The following is a 22896-nucleotide window of genomic DNA, read 5'->3' as shown; positions in this document are numbered from 1 at the left end:
TTTTATGCATATCATCTCAACAGCCCGGAGTAGGGCACAATCATCATTGGGCAGCATGCCATAATACATATTTGTTGTTTGATATACTATAGTATACATAGATATATAGTGTACATACTTATATTGTGTACATACATATATAGTTTGATATAGTATATATAAGAGTAAAAAGCACATTATTATATGTGTTCATCATAAGAAGCATTAAACTGGCTGAAAGTTTCAATACACGGAGGCTAAGTTGAATAGGAGTTAGTTCAAGTGTGAATCGCTGGTGTTCAGTCTAACCGGAGTTGTCTACTCTTGCTGGGATACAACGATGTTGACTATAGCTCTCTGGCTTGAAACTACAGCATTGTTGAGGTTGGAAACTTCCATGGTGAGATGGAGAACAAATTCTTTTGGTCCTTCTACAGGTTCTATGAGTTGGAGTAATCCTGGTAAAATTAAACGAAGCATATGATTTTGCCTCCAAGTAGTACACAGATGTTCACATTTTACATTAGGTGTCCGCAAACGATCCCATTATAGTTGGAAAACAGAAGTTTTTATTTTTGAGGTCAACTGAAATTTTCTGTGCTGAAGATTAAAATCCCCAATCCGTTTCTTGCAGGAAACATTTTAAATCAATGTTGCTCTCAAAAGTGCGTTCGGAAGCACGAGCTGAGTTTAACCCATATTTATGCTGCACATTTGTAAACACACTTCTTTTGCTAACAGAAAACATTCTCAACGTTTCCCAGTTTGTCCTCCTTATTATGATCATAGATCAATTGTGTAAAATGAAAATGCAAAATATAACTGGACAATTTGCTGACTTCCTATCTTAAGAATTTGCAAGGAAGAACACAGACTGATCTTCACATTTACATTTGTACTGAGGCAGAGGATACACATCCGTTGTTCACAAGGTAGACGATTGTTACCTGTGTATAAATCCTTTCGAATCAGTTTGAACTTGCCACTCCAATTGCCAGATGATATACGAAAAATCACATTTGGATAAAATATGTTTGAGCTAGAGGTTAGAGTGAAGAGGTCCATTGGCAGCACCTCTGAGTCAGTAATAGTAGGTAATTGGAGGAAGTGGTAGGAGATTATACTAGTAGTGTTGAGAAAACATTCAGGGCTTGTTGACGGTGTAATAGGACAATTCTTATAGCATATAACTCCATCCTGGTTAAACCTGCAGCAAAACCACGACAGAAGGTTCAGCTTGTCTCATCAATCAATTACTTCATGGCCTTCAAAGAGATTGGTGCAGAATGAGGAAATGCTTAAATTTCCCCCATATCTATCATGCATATCGCTAGCATGCATACCACTACAGACATTACATGACATCGTAAAGAAAATTACTATTCTCTCCTCACAATCCATAACAACACTAATGAAGGTTTCAGTGGGATAAAACTTGCCCGGCATTGTGTCACAGTTCGCTTTATTGGTGCAGTTGTCTGTAAGAAAGTTAGTTGAAGTTGTCTGCCCACTGATATGCAAGCAATTAAAACTTAACAAGCTCTATGCCTAATAGCATGCTTTTGATTTGTTATTTTAGCTATAGCTGTCTGTCTATTAGTTTAACTGGTTTCTGACAATTATATTCATATAAAATGTATTACAAAACAGCTATAGTAGTCAGGGAGTTACAATACACTTCATAATAATTGAACGAATATATTTTTAGAAATCAAATTACTTTACGGCGCGATGTCATAGTAGGCATAAAATCAGGCTTAGAAAAACCATTCTGACCTGCACCACTAGCAAATATTCACATTCTTATCAGTGGTCATTAGGTTTAAAGTAATAATTCACCAAGCTACTTCTGTTAGTGACAAGGTAAGTAGCACGATTCCCTGTTACTTTCGATTAATTGTGTGAGTAAGCGCTCGCAGGGCAAATAAATATAGTTAGGATGATTATGTGTCCTGTATCTTATGCTAGCGGTATCTTGTACTAGTAGTGTCTTGTGCTAGTAGTATTGCGTGTAAGTGACCTTAGGCTGACTCCCACGGATCAACTGTAGCGAAGATGGTAATAGTGGCAGATGCAGTGCCAAAGAATCCATCGTCATTATAGATGTTCATATCAAGCTGCAGAGCAATATCTTGCTGTCCTTGTATAGGCAGCACAACAGACACGATTGCGATGTGGCGCTGCTGAGGATCTACATGCACTCGAAAATGGTCCCTTGTCACTGGTATGGAATCTTGTAATAGCTGCTCGACGCTTTTAACGCTTAACTCAAAATCGATGCGTGGAAACGAATCAGGGCCTCTCATGGTAAAGAGCTCTGTAGGTATTTGTAGTCTCGAGGATCGCAGGGTTAAAAAATTGTAGGATAGCGAGAGCGGAGCTGTCAGACACTCAACGTCACCTTGAGCACAGACGAAGGTCTGTCTGGCACAGCGTACGCTATTCCTGCAACAGAATGGTTAATGCGAGATTAGTATATTGTCAGTAGGCTAGCATTAGACGCTGCCAATTTAGATGTAAATAATGCCCTTTAGTTAACTGTGTTAATCTTGGCAGCTTTTTCACTGGGAAAAGTGAAAATCTTGATTCGCCATCTATATTTGATCATCTTTGGATTAAACACCAGCATAGGTACCGCTGAAGAGGCTTTCAGATGTGTGTGAGTTGTTCAAGAAAATGAGCGAGCATGGTTATGGTACAATTTGTTAGAAAGCTTGGGCATGAAGTATAACAACTACCGGCTAGCCATGCTCTGGTCTGCCGAGAAATGACTACCTGGAAGAGCTGTCTGTGGCTGTCGTAAAATATCTCGGACATTCCACAATCTGACATTTAAAGCTTCCTCTTGTGTTTGTACAGACTGAGTCTACTCCACTGCAGCCAGCTAGTCCTTCGGAGCACTCATCAATGTCTGGTAGAAAGAAATTAATTTTATTATTATCGGTAATATAAATGTAATTAAAGAAAATTGCCTCAAGTTTATAACAAGACGGAGTTTTTCTTCAAGTAACAACATGCTCTTGTCATTAACACAACTAGAAAAATCATTACAGTATTATTTTTGCTATTTTCATGAGCCTGCAAGCTAAAGTAGGGAGTACCAGCTGACAGCTCTTTGTAAGAGGAAACACAATTTCTATTACGTTTGTCACAGTGTAGTCAGCGTGTCTGCATCACTCACCTATACATTCTCTTCCGCTATCAGACAGTCTGTAGCCAGCTGGACACGTGCATCTAAAAGATCCTGGCGTGTTTTCACAGAACCCATTGCATACTCGACCTCTAGAAGGTGCCAGCTCACACTCATTGATATCTACAGGAGACAAATCTGATGCGTTATGCAGCGCACAATATATTGCAATCACAGACAACAGTTCCGTAGAGCAAGCTATTTGCTGGATTAAAATTTGGCTCTAATCACCACCATTTAAATATGTGAAAGTATCCTGGAGTGCTTTGGCTATGTAGGTTCAATATGGCCAGGTCTAGAACGCACCTTGTAGGAGTTATTTTGTGCTGGCCTTACTCGGCTCTATTGTATGGAAAGACAAAAACAGGGTTTTAGCTCTACCACATATTGTTAGTGTAACGCATGGCTACTTAGTTATATACAAAGTACGGAGGTATATATACATGACATTGTAGGAATTTAGGTTATACCGGTGCATGATCTTTTATCTTCAGCAAGACGGTATCCAGCCCGACATCGACACTGGAAAGAACCCCAGACATTATGGCATGTGTGCTCACATATGTTAGGGATTGAGCACTCATTTTTATCTACAACGGATAATAAATAATACAGCAAATGCTGACAAGTGTCAGTCTAACGGAAAAGATAATAACGCAGCACATGGTGATGAATGTCAGTCTAATGGAGAGGATAATAATACAGGACATACTGATAAGCGTCAGTCTAATGGAGAGAATAATAATACAGAACATACTGATAAGTGTCAGTCTAATGAAGAGAATAATAATACAGAACATACTGACAAGTGTCAGTCTAATGGAGAGGATAATAATACAGCGCACGCTGACAAGAGCTAGTCTTTTGTAAATACACTAGAATAATAGTAAAGTCATTGTGAATACAAAAAACTTGAAAGCGGTTCAACGTTCATGACTAAAATTCAAATGAAGTAGCATGCGTGGGCAGGCAAAAGTGTCTCCTTTGTTAGAGCTGTTCTTATCCTTTTTATCCAAATGTTCTTAGCAGATGAGATAAGACAAATCCACAAAGATGAGACAAATCCACAACCTGCTCACTAACACCCAAACATACAAACCATTACTATCTGTATGATTGAAGAAGACTTAGCATTCACCTAATTCTGGCGAAAAAAGAATGTGACTGTGTTATACAAATCATTGCTTTCTTTTTTGTACAAGTTTAAATAGAAGAGACAGCAATTCTTAGGTTTGTATGTAGTTAATAATGGACAACCATGTCTCGTTCACCAAGTTGCTATCCGCATTTGCTAAAGAATCTTTGTGATGAATCGGTTGTGAATTTTCCTAGTAATTCTTAACCTATTAAAATCAGATAGAAAATTGAAAGTCCTCGCAGTTTCCTACCTTTGCAGGCTCGGCCATTTGCTATTGCCTCGAAACCTTCCTTGCACTTGCAGTAAAAAGAGCCCGGTGTATTGACACACTGAGAGTTAGTCGGGTTGCAGAATTGTCCAACCGCTCGGCTGCACTCATTAATATCTAAAAAAGCAGGAGTTAAACGCATATATGTAGCTTGAGTGAAAATTTAAGTCTTTGCTGAAAGAAACCTCGGCTAGATGGCCAGTTGCACAATCTTTTTTAATTTGATATGTTCACTGTAGAGAATTGAAATAATTTATTTGCAGATTGTAGTAGGTTAGATTAGAAATGAGAGGCTACTTGTAGAATGCTGACTAAAGTGTGCTCTCTTGATTAGAGGAACCTGAGATTATTGCTCTTTTGATTAGAGTAACCTGAGATTATTGCTCTTTTGATTGGAGGGACTTAAGCTTATTGCTCTTTTGATTGGAGGGACCTGAGATTATTGCTCTTCTGACTGGTTGGACCTGAGATTATTGCTCTTTTGATTGGAGGGACCTAAGATTATTGCTCTTTTGATTGAAGGGACCTGAGAGTATTGCTCTTTTGATTGGAGGGACCTGAGATTATTGCTCTTTTGATTGGAGGGACTTGAGATTATTGCTCTTTTGATTGGAGGGACCTAAGATTATTGCTCTTTTGATTGGAGGGACCTCAGATTATTGCTCTTTCGATTGGAGGGACCTGAGATTTATTGCTCTTTTGATTGGAGGGACCTGAGAGTATTGCTCTTTTGATTGGAGGGACCTGAGATTATTGCTCTTTCGATTGGAGGGACCTGAGATTATTGCTCTTTTGATTGGAGGGACCTGAGCTTATTGCTCTTTTGATTGGAGGGACCTAAGATTATTGCTCTTTTGATTGGTTGGACTAGAGATTATTGCTCTTTTGATTAGAGGAACCTGAGATTATTGCTCTTTTGATTAGAGGTACCTGAGATTATTGCTTTTTTGATTGGTTGGACCTGAGATTATTGCTTTTTTGATTGGTTGGACCTGAGATTATTGCTCTTTTAATTAGAAGAACTTGTTAACCGACACAACTACTTTCATGATAAACTCAAAATTAAAATACTTGCATGAGACGGATGACCAACCTTGGCAAGTGTTGCTAACGGAATTGAGGGCATAACCGTTATCACATCGACATCTAAATGATCCTTGAGTGTTGGTGCAGTGGCCACGGCTCAAACAGTTATGGATTCCTCTCTCACACTCGTTTATATCTGTAATACATAACTGTTAGCTCACATACGAGATAATTACTGAATTCTTTGACACCGAAAACGTTCCTTAGTATGACCACTTGGCAAACTACTAAGTAATCCGCTTTGCACTTTGAATTATTTTGACCTTTTAACTTCATTCAATTCGGTATTACTACCAGGACTAAATGTTGTCTACACTTTTAAAAAGGTAATATCACTTTATGCATTATTTATCTATAAAAGACAGTTGTTGTGTTTCAGCAATGGTTCCACCTACGCCTTGAGCTTTTAAGTTGCAGTTGCATGATGCACCTTTTACAGTCAAATCAACATCCGAAACTCCAAAATGCTTTCTTCAATCACTCAGTCAAGTCATTTCTTTGTCTCGTAGGACCTTTGGTTAACAAGGTCTCACCTTCACAAGCTGTTCCCTCGATGTTTAGAGCAAAACCATTGTAGCAAGTAGGTTTAGAGGAGCCAACGCATCGGTAAGATCCCTCAGTGTTCACGCAACTTTCCGAGGGCAAACACGGCGTCTCATTCAGACACTCGTTTACATCTGCAACATACGCAGAGGTCAAGGAGAATGCTGACAACTTTTAGGTGATATTATACCTTCTTATTACCCACTTTTACATTATTTTCAGTATTGGAAGATTAGTCACTTTTGTGGAAAAAGTTTAATGATTGTGTTCGAAGAAAGACTTTGAACACAGTTTAAGATTTCACTTTAAGCAAAGTAGGAATAAAAGAGTCAATAGATATTAGAAAAGAAGATGAGTATGCAGATGTATGTGTATAGCATGCCTTCACATCGGCGAGTATATTCTGCCCAAACAAAGCCTCTCTCACAACTAGCTGCTCCTTCGCACTCCCCTGTGGCTATGTTCAACCTCTGCCCAGGTGGACATGTCTTGTATTCACATCTAAAGGATCCAGCGACATTAAGGCAGGTGAAGGCAGGTCCGCAGTTGTCGGTTCCCAAGTCACATTCATTAATGTCTACCAAGAGATTGACAAATGCCATGTCTAACAGTGCAGCACAGTCACTAAAATATCAAGTTACTATAAGAATTCTGGTTGGTGAATCTGTTTGATATTTCACTAGCTAATCATTGCTACTATGTAGTACCACCATGTTTCTATCAATATGTATATACATGTAGATATAGGGTATATTGTTAGAGCTAACAGTGTGTGTATAGTAAGCGCATCTACAGACATGGGCACAGAACCCTTTGGGCCTCAGAATATTTTACGTCAAACATTGTATCCAGTAAAATTGAAATTTGGATGTCGTAAGCCATTTATTGGCTGATGTATTAAAAAGAAAGCTCAGTCTTTCCTTCAAGAGATTCTGGTTCAGACACCAATTTCAATATCAACCAAAGCGCAATAACTTTTACATTTGAATAACTTTTATATTTTATCTAAAGACTCCATAAATATTTCAGATCGTAAAGCATGGTTCAAAACAAATTAAGAGTGATTGAACTCATTGAATGATTAGCCAGGTTTTTTTCATAGTTGCCACAATCCATGTTGAGCCATAGCACCTGTATTGATTGTCACAGCCAAAGCCGCTTAATAGACGAAGTGACATTGTCGTGTACTACCTGTAGGGATTGTCAGTAAGGCCAAGTGACATTACTCGCGCTACCTGTATGGATTGTCAGTGAGACTAAGTGACATTACCCACCAATGCATGTCTGAGATGACCCCTGCAATGAGTAGCCCGTTCCACAGGAAATTCGTCGCTTACATGAATACCAGCCAATAGTATTCTCACACCTCTGCGCATCGCTGCAGTCGTTCCAGCCAGTCGCACATTCATCGATATCTGGTAAGACAAATTCTTTTTATCAGTTACTTTTAAATACGTGGCAAAGTACTATAAAGTCATATGCAGCTTTTACAGAAAGTTGAAGTAGAAATTTAAATGTCAGTGCAAAAATTAAGACACCCATGAGATAGTTTCAAAGCTGATTTATAATACCACTTTACATTTGGTCGTACAAACTGTATACTTGATTGTGCAAACTGTATACTTGGTTGTGCAAACTGTATACTTGGTTGTGCAAACTGTATACTTGGTTATGCAAACTGTATATTGTGCAAACTGTATATTGTGCAAACTGTATACTTGGTTGTGCAAACTGTATACATGGTTGTGCAAATTGTATATTGTGCAAACTGTATACTTGGTTGTGTAAACTGTATATATTATTGATAACTACTTGGCTTCGCAGAGTCAGCAATCAGACATACAGCATATACAATCAGACATACAGCATATATCAAAGTAAATAGAAGTTGTGATGCTTTTTTATAATCATTTAAGCCGTGACACTAAGTAGGCTCAATTCTTTACTTGGTTTATAAACTCACCTGCACAACCTTTCACTAAGCTACTGCGAGTTATTCTCTTTTATCAAGCTAACCTGACATTTAGCAAAAGACGTAAAGGTGTAAATGATTTACGTCACTTTCATTATCAGATTGTATAAGCTCAGATTGTATAAGCACTATTTCACCACTCTGTTATGACGGTGTGAAGGAGAGGTCAATGGGAGGTCAATAGGAATGTGGTAGAGCAGGATACTAGAGTAATCCTCATGATTTACTCTTATGAGTCATGCCTTTAGTAAGTGATATTTTATACTGCTGCTAGCATCCATAGAATGAGGTGATCCTGTGCTGATTGATCTGTGGCAGTATTGTGACAATGGATGGCTGTTGTGATAGACCCGGATTGCTACTGGTGTCATTGGGTGACTACTAGCTGCCACTGATGTCAAAGATGAATGCTAATACCTGACACTTTTACATCCTAAAGCTGTTAACACATGTTGGCATTGTAAAAAAGCTATAAACACGTGCTAGTGTTATGTTAGAAGGCTGTTAACACCTGCTAGTGTTATGTTAGAAGGCTGTTAACACCTGCTAGTGTTATGTTAGAAGGCTGTTAACACCTGTATGTGTTTCATAACATGGTTGTTAACAGTCCGTTGGGTAGTCTTTAATTTCAATTATTGTTTGTTGCAAAATTAGTACTATAAAAATATATATAAAAATGTGATATTCATGTAAGTTGATAAATGACTTTGCTAGTCGGAGGAATTGTAACAGCTTAAAACGCAGAACTTGTAAAATCATGCGTGAGGAGCCCTCATTTAATCCAATGCAATTATTTGTGATGTAAAATAATACAAAAACTTGCATACATTTAATACAATGCATTTGTCTGTAATCTAGCATTGAATTCAAGTCATGACCATGCTGTAGACCATGCTGTAGACCATGCTGTAGACCATGCTGTAGACCATGCTGTAGACCATGCTGTAGACCATGCTGTAGACCATGCTGTAGACCATGCTGTAGACCATGCTGTAGACCATGCTGTAGACCATGCTGTAGACCTTGCTGTAGACCTTGGTCAGATTGCAAATCTTGTGAACTATTCTTGTAGATCTCTTATATTGTATTTTTGGATGAACTTTTTAAAATTTGCAAGCCTGATTCTCTCCTTTTTAAATTTCAACTTGAGTTTCATTCTATCTTTTCTAAAATCATTAGCATCTATATATATCTTTAGCTATTTTCATATAAACTCCTAGACATTTTTGGTGAAAATGATGAAATTTATAAATGGATATGATAAAACTATAAGCTATGGCAAAACAAAGTGAAAAATTTTTGATTTGGTTCGCTGTAAATCTTTAAATCTATAGATATTTTTACAGTGAATCACCGTCTTGTTATTTGGCAACATTTACTCTATTCAAGATAGTCAAGTGAGTGGTAGGGTGAATTTTACCGAATACAAACTATTGGATTTATTTAACAAATCATCCTAATATACTACCAGTTACACTGGCCACGTATTAGAATATTGAAATTTTTTAAATATCCTTCAGCTGCATACGCCTATTGATTCTATATGTTGTACTAGGAGAAGTAAAACAGGAAAAACTGAAAGTATTTCTAAAACAGTAGCCATTTTTATAACCCCAATAAGTTTAAACTTCCTTAGCGTACTCTCACCTTCACAAAGATTGTCAATAACATTGTGAGCATATCCTGTGGGGCATGTAGAGTCCTGTGGTCGGGCAGTGACGCATACCCCTCTATCATGTACATATATATATCCCGCAGAGCAAGAACCGGAACCAGTAGGACGATCGCTACAAATAATCTAAACAGATATCTAACCTTAACAAAAATGGTAGTTATAACCAGTAGGAGGCAGTCATGCCAGTCTCAGTCCAACTTATGATGAGCAATAAAGCAAAGCTAGTCAATGGTAACACTACTGCAGACAACAACTGCTGCAACATTGTATAGGCATTAAGTATTGCAATATTGCTATAATATCACACCTGTAATAACTATAGCAATGGGATTAACTATTGCACTGGTAATAACTATTGCACCGGTAATAACTGTTGCACCGGTAATAACTATTGCACTAGTAATACCTATTGCACCAGTAATAACTATTGCACCAGTAACAACTATTGCACCGGCAATAATATTGCACCCGTAATAACTATTGCAGTAGTAATAACTATTACACCAGTAATAACTATTGCACTAGTAATAACTATTGCACCGGTAATAACTATTGCACTAGTAATAACTATTGCACCGGTAATAACTATTGCACTGGTAATAACTATTGCACCAGTAATAACTATTGCACCGGTAATAATATTACACCCGTAATAACTATTGCAGTGGTAGCAGCTATTGCACCAGTAGTAACTATTGCACCGGTAATAACTATTGCAGTGGTAATAACTATTGCAGCGGTAATGACTATTGCAGTAGTAATAACTATTGCACTGGTAATAACTATTGCACTGGTAATAACTATTGCAGTAGTAATAACTATTGCAGTGATAATAACTATTGCAGCGGTAATGACTATTGCAGTAGTAATAACTATTTCCCTAGCAATAACTATTGCACTAGTAATAATTATTGCACTGGTAAAAACTCTTGCATCAGTAGTACTTATTGCAATGGTAACAACGTTCACCTTGAGGTGTAGGAGCTTTATTTGCTCGGAACATGCATGCTGTGCACAGAACAGGAGTATGAAACGTTATATCCTTTCTGTTATAGTTAATAAAGTTATTCTTCATCGTTAGTTGGACTATATTTCTTACTTCTCTTTCATACTACTAGCTCAATACCCGGCGTTTCATGGATAATAAAAGGTTTTTGTCAGAAAATTAGTTTTTAATTAACTTACAACATTTATCATTCTAACTTTTAAATGAAGGCATTTGTTTATTTATTCAACTTTATTCAACCTTCAGCTGTTCACGAAGGTTATTATATAATAGAAATCCTTTATAACGTTATCATGAGAAATCTGTTTTGAGCAATTCAAAAAAATGTACAGATAAAATAAGACTACAGTAAAGGTGTTTAAAAATGTGAAAAAATTAGCAAGTAATGGCTAAATTAAGTCGGTTTTGCTACGATTACAATAAAAGATGATTTGGTAATAATACAATTAATACGAACTGAGAAAACAATAAAAATCTTGAATATGTTGAATTAATAATAACAACTAGAAAGTCCACTGTCATACAGCCCACGACCAAAGTGATATTGGAAAAAAAGAAAGGGTACTGATGGTTGAGAAATGCAATATTAGAAGTCAAGTGGCACTGCAGTGCACTGCAGTGGCACTGCAATGGTAGCTGTAATGTACTGGGTGTGGGTGTTATTATATACAACAAACAGCAATAATGAAAGGAAAAGATTATATGTTTATATCTCTCCCCCTGCAATAGGAGAAATGCAATATTGGCCAATAATAGAAGTAAAATGCACTGATATTATTAGAATAACCATTATTATTAATATAGTAATAATATAAAACCAATGCACAATTTTGTTTACATTTCAAAATGTCATAGCTAACAATATCACGAAGTTGTGATATTTATATAGATTTTTAGAAAATCTGTACTACGTAGTCATTGTTCTGTAGTCGTTCAAACTTATAATTAATTATTGTAATAATCTCATAAGAACCGTTAGAAAAAATATCATCGTCATTTCCTTTACTTACACTGCGTTGGACATCAGTTAGTATACCAAAGTACTCAAAAGTGTCTAAAAATGTCAGTTACTTTGAAATCGGCAAAAAGGAAACGATTTCAGTACTCCTACGTTAATTACAGAAACCTTCGGCCATTTGACAATGCTATAGACTGGTGAAATGTGCACGTTATTTTTCTCGTAAAATGCGCACGACATAATCGTTCTATTCTCTGTCGCTCGGCATTTTAATTTCCGGTCTTAACTTTGATAAAAGTGAGGCCTAGCAAGTTTTAATAACAATTTCCGGCCAAATAAATCTGTCTATTTATGTATAATCTGATTAGATGGGTTAGTTTTAGGAATTTGCGGTAACCTCTCAAAGGCTTGGTAACATATTGAAATAGGTTTACATGCGTTTTGTATCATTATTATACTTGAACGACTTTACAGAAAAATAGTTAAATTTATTGATAAGATTTCGTTACAAGGGTTTGGTAACGGCCGTTAACAGATAATTTTTCGGGAGTTGTGTGCACATGTGCATTTATCATAAATCTCCCAAACCAATCGCTTCGCTCGTGTTTGGTCGTGGGATTAGTGCATAGAAGTGTGTGTATAAAAAAGGTTACTGTTTCATCAGAAGCTAATCATCAAAATTTTGAATACGACGATACTGGTACCTCTCGATACTGGTACAAATCTAAAAATGAGATATCGGACTGTCTTTGTCTGACCAAATGGAGAGAGTATGTATGTAGGAAAGAGAATGTAGAGGCTATTCCTACTCGAGATAATACAATTGTCCGCATGAAAAGTATTGGCCTTTCCCGATTCAGCAATTGAACCTTATGAAAAACCGAAAGTAGAAGTTCATGAAAAAAGTATCGTGTTTCATAGAGTTAATAGAGTTTCAACTAATACGTCATTTAGCGTGTGAAATCGAGAAAATGGTGTATACGGTATAATGTATAGTAAGTACAATGAATCGTAAGAGCCTTCGTAGACTCGTGGTTAGACAATTGGATTACAAACCTGCGGTTGCAATCTTTGTGAGTTCAACTCCAACACGATGCGAGATTTTAATAACTATAGCTGTAGATATTGAAGGACATACATACAGACACACCAAATTTGATATATATATATAAACATAATAATGTATTTACTAATGTAATTATGTATTTATATAGATATATATAGATAGAAGAAAAAAGAATACAAGGCTATGTAGAGTTGTACTTATAACAATGTTATAGACAAATGATGCTATTTATAGTGGCAGTGGAGGTTAATAGGCTTATTTATGACTACAATTTATTGTATTTATTGTGAGCTAAACCAACCTTACACATTTTCCTGCGCTGGAGTTGAACCTCTCACTCGACCGACAAACAGGGTCGTTACACTGAAAGGCTCCGTCTGTGTTTACACACTCTTGTGAGCTGGTGCAGTTGTGCAGACCTTGAGAGCACTCGTTCACATCTGCCATTACATCATATATCTTTTTATTTTATTTCTCCTTATATGGACAAGGAGTAGCAAATACCTTTCAGTTTAATTTACGTTAAAATCTTAGACTTCCTGTCCTGCACTGGGACTATAATGGCCAGATCTGAGTCATAAGCTATGAATGTCATAGGCACAAAATTTATCACAGGCTGGTGAAATATGATTCCTCCAACTGGTGCCAAATAGGCAGAACTTAAAATAGGCAGAACTTAAACAGGTACTTAAAATGTACTTAAAACAGGCTGAATTCAAGTTAAAGAATAAGATGTGCTGCGGGCCAATGAGCTGCACATTACACCTTGTATCGTCTCTGAAAACAATAGAGTGAAAGGTAAGTACCTTCCAGACTGCGTAACAACTGACTGGCATACCTGCTACTTCAACAGTAAGTAATTAGATTAATATAGTAATTTACAGCTGATATCAAGCAAGTCTTACACAAGTACTCTATCACTGGGAAGATCCTGCTACACAACGCATGGAATTACACAGGCTAATGTAACTCTACATTATGCATTTAGAAATAGTCAACTGGCGCCTGTCAGCTGTTAAATGCAATCTTTAGCTTCGGAGACTGTTTTGACCTGTTAAAATATTTATAAGATAAATATTGACAGAATGTTGATATTTATAAGATAAATATTGACAGAATGTTGATATTTATAAGATAAATTTTGACAGAATGTGGATGTTTGAGTGCAAGAAATGTACATGTAAGTTTTTAGCTACACATGCAGCCTAGTTGTGTTTGATCGGTTTAGGAAGTCACAATGGAGATTAATTAGCTGCTCATTAGCTACAGATAGGATGTAACCACTTCCTTTGAGCGGGTGATTATTCAACATCTTCCCAAATAGTTGGGCCTGCGCTGAGTTCCACTCACCTTGGCATTGGTAGGAACCAGAAAGTTGGTATCCACGTGAAACACACCTGCAGACAGGCGTACCGAGTCTCATGTAACACTCGGCATTTGCACTACACCGGTCATCTGTTTCACATGTAGGCTCTCTCTCTACAAGGATGTATCAGCTAGTATTACAGCTATATACTAGTACAGACATGTCCAAAGTCCTGACCGGGAGGGAGGAGGGGGATGGAGAAATGTGGTCCATGACCAATTTTCATCCGGCCTGCAGCCTCCCTCCGCCATAAAATCAATCACATGTCTGGCAACATACAATTAATACATTGGGCAGCAGCGCTGTTGCCTGCTTGTTCTAAGTGCTGCCATCTAGAGGTTCAATTAGGAACAGCAAATTAAGATATGAGTGATTGACTGAATGAGCCCCCAATTTTCTAGAATGACGATAATTGACAAAAGGAGGAAAGTTGACTTCGAGGGCCGATGGTTCAAGGATGAGTGGAAATTGGACTATTTCTTCACTGAAATATGTAACGACTGTGTCTGCCTCATTTGTAAAGAGACAGTGGCTGTTTTTAAAGAGTTCAACGTGAAGCGACATTACCAAACAAAACATGCTGACGTATATGACAAGATCACAGGTAATGAATGCAACGAGAAACTAAAACATCTTGAAGCTAGTTTAAGCTCACAGCAGCAATATTTTACAAGGGCTCGAGAGTCAAATGAGAATGCTACAAAGGCTAGTTACGAGGTAGTAGCACTGATCGCAAAGCGTTGCAAACCTTTCACCAAAAGTGAATTATTCAAACACTGTGTGATGACAATGTCAATGATGACAAATATGATTTTGATTTGATTTGATTTGATTTGATTTTTATTGCGTAATAATAACATGACAATATGAGTAAAAAAATACACAGAGTAGCAATAGGACATGCCAGATAGCCAGAGGCTAGAGTCAAGGCAGCCCCAGCAAGCAGTAGGAAAAGAAACAGAATCAGCGATAAGCGCACACTCCGGAGCACCAGAGTCAGGAAGGACAGTCCCAGGACGCCCACAGGCGCTCTACCAACTTCGCCTTCAGCTGACCCGGAGCAGAGCCCGCACAATCACTCAAAAATTTATTATATAATTTCATTGCACTAAAAAATATCGATCTCTGTCCCTTAGAAGACAAACACTTTTTCAACTTTAATTGATTTTTACTTTTTAAACGGGTATCTTGACAATGATCTATCATAAAATCTTGCAACTCTTCCATGGGGAAAGAATTTGTTAAAAACATTAGCAGGCGATACTGGAATAAAATTTCAATTGGCATTATTTTTAAAATTTTAAAATTTTTGGAAACTGTTTGATTTGGTTTAAAATTGAGTATTATTCTGATTGCCTTTTTTTGCATGATTAAAAGTTTGTTTAAATCGGTTTTGTTGCCGTGGCCCCAAAACTCGATTCCATAAATTAAAAGAGAATAGAAAAAACTGTAGTACAAATTGATCATGGTTGATTTGTCTAGGTAGGGGCGAATGAAACGAAATATTAGTAATATGTAATTAAGTTTTTTGATGAGACTTTGGATGTGTTTTTTAAAAGTCAAGTTGTTGTCTAGCGTGATACCTAAAAATTGAGTCGAATCTTTGATTTGTAGTTGAGAATTGTTTAAAGAAAGGCTTAGATTATAATTTTGAGTGTTTTTAGACGGATTTTTGAAAACTACTTGAAATGTTTTACTGTTGTTTAAAATGAGTCTGTTTGATAGGCACCATTCATTAATAATATTTAATTCCTCTTGGAGTTTAGAATTATCTGTTGAAAATATATTGGTGTCATCTGCGAATAAAATACAATCCAAAGCAGGTGCAGCATTTACTAAGTCATTTATAAAAATTAAAAATAAGAGGGGTCCTAAAATTGATCCTTGTGGGACACCAATCGTAATTGCCCTCATTTGCGAACAATCAGTATCTGTTTTGGTAAATTGAAATCTATTTTGGAGATAACTTTGAATAAGAGAGGAAGACTTTACACTAAAATTGTAGTAAAAAAGTTTGTCAATTAAAATTTTGTGATTAATCGTATCGAATGCCTTTGAAAAATCCAAAAATACGCCCTGAGTTATATTACTTTGATCTAAATTAGTATATAAAAATTCCATTAGACTGTTTATTGCTGTAGTGGTGCTTTTACCTTTTCTAAAACCAAATTGTTTAGGCGACAAGATGTTATTGGTTTCTAAAAAATCCCGTATTTGCAAAGACAAACATTTCTCTAAAATTTTTGATAAAGCAGGAAGAATGGAAATGGGCCGGTAATTAGATGGATCTGTTCTATTTCCTTTTTTAAATAATGGAGTCACGCGAGCTATTTTTAAACAATTTGGGAAATTAGATTGTTGTATAACAAGATTTATAAGATGTGTTAAAACTGGAATTAGGACTAGTTTATTTTCTTTTATTGCACGGAGAGAAATTCTATCATAGCCGGTTGCTTTAGGAAGACTGAAAGAATCAATTATTTGCAGTGTTTGGTGGGGGTCAATTATCTGGAAGCTAAAATCAATATCATTTACACAGTTGTCCATAAATTTAGAAAAGTGAATATCGGAAAGTGGCAACTCATTGGCCAGTTTATTACCAACATTTACGAAATGATCATTTAAGGTCTCAGCTATATCTTGCGAGTCTGTTAGGAGTTTTCCATCTTTGTTTATGCTCGTTGGGCTATCTGAATTTTTAGAGTCTCTATTTAACAATCTGTTTATGAATTTCCACTTTTCGTTTTGATTATTTTTACATTTATCAAATTCTTTTTTATAGAATTTAGTCTTCGCAGTTTTAATTTCATTTGTGACTAAATTTCTGAAACTGTGGTAAGAGGTGTGGAGCGAAGTATTGAAAGGTTCTTTTTTGCATTTAATGTGCAATTTTCTTCGCTTATTTATCTGTTTAAGTAGATGGTGATTCATCCAAGGTTTCAAAAAGTTGAGCTTTTTCTGATTTGTGGAAATTAATTTTTTCTTCCCAGCTATTTTTATTAAATTTTGGAACGACAAAGAAAAGGATTCAAAGCTTTTGTTAACATCAGAGCAATCCATTATCGCCCGCCAATCTTGTTCAGCAAGCTTGATTGCTAGCTGATCATAGTCAATAATGAAAATGGATAAATTTGAACGCTTGGGAATTTTGATTTTAAACTCAATTGATGCAAAAACTGGTTGATGGTCAGAAATATTAAAATCTATTGTTGCAGAGTTTATGTTAGAGTCAACCCGGTTAGTTGCTATGTGGTCTATAAGGCTATTTTTGGTACTACCTAGTCTTGTCGCAGTTAAAATTGTGTTGCAAAAGCCATATGATGTTAACAAGTTTTCATAATTGAATGAGTTTATGTCAAGAATATTTTCGGGACCGAGATCGATATTAATGTCACCTACAATTATTGTGTCCGGTGGTAATGTGGGGATCAAAGCTCCGAGATCCTCCAGAAATGTGATGACAATGTGATGACAAATATCTGTCCTGAGAAGCAGCAAGAGTTTGCCAAAGTCTGCTTGGCATGTAACACTGTGGCACGCAGGATTGAGGAAGTGTCATCAGACATCAAAAGACAATAGGGAGTCAGAGGAAAGGAGTTTGATTTTTTTCACTAGCTTGCGACGGAAGCACGAACTCCTCTGACACTGCTCAGTTACTTATTTTTTTGGGAAGAGTGGACAACGAAATGAATATTATTGAAGAACTACTTGACCTACAGAGCCTGAAAAACCAAACAAGAAGAACAGATCTATTTTCTTTTGTTTGTGCTGCCCTGGATAACTCCCGTGGAATAAAATTTCTGGAATAATTACGGATGATCCACCATCGATGACTGGCAAACAAAATGGATTAGCAACACTAATAAGTAACAAAGTAGATGAAGGAGAAAAAGCTGTAAAACTCCATTGCATCATTCATCAGCAAGTTCTTAGTGCCAAACATCTCCGTTACGAACATGTTATGGGACCCGTGATAAAGTCAATTAACTATATCCGCTCCAGAGCGCTAAACTACTGTCAGTTCCAGCAGTTTCTCAGCGAGATCCGTGTGGAATATAGAGATGTTGTCTATCACAACTGTCACGCTTCTACTCACTTAGGCAAGAAATCGATGAGTTTTTGCCTTAAAAGGAACAACTTATGAGAGAACTAAGTGACCCTATGTGGTTGGCTGATTTAGGGTTTCTAGTTGACATTACAAAGCATCTTAATGTCTTCAACACCAGTCTCCAGACACCAGGTGCAGTCATAAGCCAACTATTTTCACGTCAAAGCCTTTGGAATTAGCTGCAACTGTTTGAAAGACTCCTGTCATCGATCTAGCCCAACACAGCACACTTTTCATCGCTGCTAGAAATCATGGCCAGATTCCCACAGAGCAATATCAATGTGCAAACAAGGAGGTACGCGACAGGTATTCCATCCCTGACTGAAAAGTTTAAACAACGCTTTCAGGATTTTGCAGCTATCGAGAAGGAGATTACTCTTTTTATCTCACTTTTCTTCGTAGACATATCTGATTTTCAAGACCATTTGCAGCTGGAGGTCATTGAGCTGTAGTGTGACGCAAAGATCTGCGGTCAACGCCAGCAGCTTTCTCTTGTCAACTTTTACCGACAGCTGAATAATAACAAGTTTCCAGAGATTCGAGCATTTGGTAAGAAAATGCTAAGCTTGTTTGTGTCGGCGTATTTGTGTGAGAAGAGATTCTCGGTTATGAACTTGAATAAGAGCCATGTGAGGACACGTCTATCAGACTCTCACTTACAAGACATCTTGCGCACCAATACTACTGCCATTGAGCCAGACCTGGCCTGAATCCTGCACTCCAGGTCTGAGTTTCATCCCATCACACTAATGCAGACAAGTTATTTTTATTGAATCTGAATACGTCTTTTATGTTTTTACTTCAAAATATTAAACGATAAAATATCCAATCAACATTTATAGTTACTTGTCATAATTTAAATTAGCCCTCCACTTGTTGATATGACTATTACTTGTTCATTTCTCTGTAATTGTGTTTAAAACTTCTGTAAATATTAAACTGCCATGGTGAGATATTTTTTCATGTTTCAAATGTAATTTACACTCAAAAGTACCATTACTTCTGTTCAACTGTTACAAAAAAGTGCTAAAAAGAGTGAAGTTAAGTGAATATTAAATTTCAACTTTCAATGTCAATTCAATTTTGATATGCATGTTTCAAATGAATCAAAACACATGCTTAAGATAGCAGAAATTAAAATAAAAAAGCAAATGGGAAACACAGAATGACTCGGTAAAATTTGTTTAAATTAATTGCTGTTATATGTAAAAAAGCGTCCGCCAAGGTTGGCCTGCCAAATTTTTAACACACTAAATCTGGCCCTCTTTGAAAAAAGTTTGGACACCCCTGATCTAGTACTACAGCTAAATGCACATGTATCATCTAATACTACAGCTATATACACATGTATCATCTAGTACTACAGTTAACTACAGCTTCATGACCAGCAATCAGCTTTAACAGAAAAGTTAGAGTAAAGAGAGTGAATAAGCTAATCTAAAGTGTTAGCAGGTTTTCTTTTGGCTCTGTGTACCTGTAAGTAGCGCATAACTGTAAGTAGCGTGTAACTGTAAGTAGCGTATAACTGTAAGTAACGTGTAACTGTAAGTAGCGTGTAACTGTAAGTAGCGTATAACTGTAAGTAGCGTGTAACTGTAAGTAGCGTGTAACTGTAAGTAGCGTGTAACTGTAAGTAGCGTGTAACTGTAAGTAGCGTGTAACTGTAAGTAGCGTATAACTGTAAGTAGCGTATAACTGTAAGTAGCGTATAACTGTAAGTAGCATATAACTGTAAATAGAGTGTAACTGTAAATAGCGTGTAACTGTAAGTAGCGTATAACTGTAAGTAGCGTGTAACTGTAAGTAGCGTGTAACTGTAAGTAGCGTGTAACTGTAAGTAGCGTATAACTGTAAGTAGCGTGTAACTGTAAGTAGCATGTAACTGTAAGTAGCGTGTAACTGTAAGTAGCGTGTAACTGTAAGTAGCGTATAACTGTAAGTAGCGGGTACAGAAGCTAAATGAAAGGCTATCTTTCTCGCTGCTTCATCTATTACCCAAACGTATATACAAAGTCCAGTGAAAACACTACTACTCTACTAATATCTAAGACACTGGATAACTTACCAGATTCTATACAATTCCGTTGATTGGCTGCCAGTTCGAAGCCTCCTCTACAACTGCATCGAAACTTGTTTGGCCTGTCTGGTGCATCGTGACAGAAGTGCTCACAGAGCGCTGATGAGAAGCGAATGCAGATGCCGTCAGGGCTGTGAACAGGGGTTACATCTGGCGCAGCAGTAGTGGTTATTATAGGAGGCTGTGTTGTCGACTCAACACCTGAAATAATAGCCTCTAGACCTATACTTGACCTAGACTGTCAAACTTGTTAGTGTTTCGACAACTTCAGTGCCCATGAAAATGACCAGCATGTGAGTTATAGCTATTATTAGAGCCACAGTACCCTAAAAACTCCCTTCACAGGCACATACCATCCTATAGACGCTGCCCAATTAAGGAATTGTGCTGCCTGATTAGGAAAATTCGCAGTAATACTGACATAGGCAGGTTGGTGATAGCAAGGAGCTTTAGAGTTGATTGCTGTTACAAGCCAGGTACAGTACTAATCTAGTAGAACACACTGTTGCTAGCTGTCGCAGGCTACCAATCATACCGGTATTATTACTACTGCTTAGGCGCCTACCAGATGAACTTCTGTTACAGCAGCTGTAGAAGGCATCACAGCAATCTGAAGACCTGTTACATATTGCACCGCTCAACTGAAATAAGTCACAGTTCTTTGAAGTACTCGCAGCCAAGCTTCCCAACTCACAGCACTGACAGCATTCCTAAAATTGAAACAACACACGATGCCAAAAGTTGTGACTAGGAGACAGCACTAATTATGCTAATTATGAAGCTATTAGTGCTGGTAACAAACATGCACCTCAAGGAACCATACAATACAGCTTACATCTTAAATAATTATACATCTTAAACCTTAAGAAATTGTTCAGTTTACCATTTAAAGAAATGTACAAGTTACACCATAAGCAATCCTACAGCTTAAAACTTTAACAACTGTACAGCTTACACCTTAACATTAAACAATCCTACAGCTTACACCTTAAGCAACTGTTCAGCTTACAATTTAAATAAATGTACAGGTTACACCTTAAGCAATCCTACAGCTTACACCTCGAGCAATCCTACAGCTTACTCCTTAAGCAATTCTACAGCTTACACCTTAAATAATTAGCGTATCAAGGATTAGTGTTATCAAGGAAGATGACCACAAACTGGCCAGCCACAGCAATAGCCAACAAGATGGATGACAACTAGTGCTAGAGGAAAAAGGTCTCCATTTCAACTGTTAGACACTCTGCGATCATAAAGGGTAAGTAATACATAGCCAGCCAATGAGTAGTAAGTCATCTTCATCTCCAACTAGCTATTAAAGTTTGAGGAACATAATTCTTGCTTGATGTTTGCTCTAACACGGCACACTAACTCGCTGGTGTGTGTAGACTTCGGTATTGCCTCTGACCACTTTAATATTTGAGCAGGTGGATGTCTCTAGAGAGATATCTCTACCAATCTCACACTGTTCATGTCTGTATGTCTGCATGCAGCAAATGTTGGCAAGTGACTTGCAAGTTTCCATGTCATCTTTGTTTAGGTTTTTTTCCTCGAGCAGCTGGTCAGGAATAGCTGGGCAAGCCACCCGAGTAGCACTCGCCCACTCAGAGCCCTTGACACAGCATTGTTCCACCAGATCAACACTCAAGTCAGCTATAACAAAAGAATCTTTGTGTGAAATTCTTAATTCACCATGGAAATAGCTTAGCGGAGTGTCCTAGACAGCAATTGCTCCTGGTTAGGCCTAGACAATGGGTATGTTTATGATACAATCCAAGTTGTCGCAATAATTAGACCTCATTGTTTGAACACCTCGAGCGTCTCTATTCGCTTACAGAATCTTCTATTGTTTTCAGGACAAAAACCCGTGTCATTCTGGGTGATTAAGCCAGCACTGCCCTCGAAGGTCCCGAGTACCTAGTAGGGCCAAAGCAAGCCATTCCATTAGGTTGTGTTTCACTTTATATACAGAACTGTCACCGGAGCCACTAAGCAATGTTGTCTTACCGTATATACAAAACTATAACCAGTAAAAGATAAGATTAAATGAGTCATCAGATGCAAAACAGCAATTACGAAAAAATGTAGTCAATTTGTCAACTTTTGCGAAACCATAATTTGACTGAAAAAACAGGATAAAGAATGAAACAATTTAAAGCATGGTGACACCAGGGGTAAACACATACAGACAGCGTGTAAACAGACAGCGATAGTGAGATTCGACTTACCTAGGACAAAAACAGCAAGAGCAAACAGAACATATGATGTACAAAGTAGCCTCATTATGGCGTGAGTGAAAGTATGTGTAAAAGCTGCTAGTCAAACAGACTACTTGAAGAGTGATACTGCTGTTGATAACAAAGCACGGTCAGCATGAAATGTGCTTGCCAGATGATGTTGATGACTGCATACATGTAATCTGATCTGTGAGTTGAGGTAACAGAGCAGCATCAGCTATTGCTAC

The 22896-nt window shown here is 37.3% G+C and overlaps 1 protein-coding gene across 3 annotated transcripts; it reads right to left on the bottom strand.

Moving 5' to 3' along the window:
• Positions 1 to 183: 183 nt before the first annotated feature.
• On the bottom strand, positions 184 to 22781 carry LOC137410516 (fibulin-1-like). 3 transcript variants are annotated; one of them, XM_068095945.1, is made up of 17 exons: positions 22661 to 22781; positions 21805 to 22085; positions 20998 to 21142; positions 20421 to 20633; positions 14232 to 14360; positions 13183 to 13321; positions 9824 to 9963; positions 7479 to 7619; positions 6587 to 6781; positions 6195 to 6338; positions 5669 to 5797; positions 4558 to 4692; positions 3640 to 3759; positions 3161 to 3292; positions 2755 to 2890; positions 927 to 1186; positions 184 to 437 (listed from the first exon to the last, which is right to left on the bottom strand). In XM_068095945.1, the coding sequence occupies exons 1-17, from the start codon at positions 22713 to 22715 to the stop codon at positions 298 to 300; spliced, it is 2634 nt and encodes an 877-aa protein (XP_067952046.1). In that variant the 5' UTR covers positions 22716 to 22781; the 3' UTR covers positions 184 to 297. The 3 variants fall into 3 exon arrangements, with proteins under 3 accessions (XP_067952046.1, XP_067952045.1, XP_067952047.1); XM_068095944.1 differs by lacking the exons at positions 184 to 437; positions 927 to 1186 and adding an exon at positions 1591 to 2424; XM_068095946.1 differs by lacking the exons at positions 184 to 437; positions 927 to 1186; positions 21805 to 22085; positions 22661 to 22781 and adding exons at positions 1591 to 2424; positions 21316 to 21349.
• Positions 22782 to 22896: the final 115 nt, after the last annotated feature.

Source organism: Watersipora subatra, chromosome 1 (genome assembly GCF_963576615.1).
Source record: "Watersipora subatra chromosome 1, tzWatSuba1.1, whole genome shotgun sequence".
In the NCBI taxonomy this organism is placed as follows: Eukaryota; Metazoa; Bryozoa; class Gymnolaemata; order Cheilostomatida; family Watersiporidae; genus Watersipora; species Watersipora subatra.
Note: the sequence above shows the minus strand (reverse complement) of the source record. Positions and strands in the feature narration are given on the sequence as shown.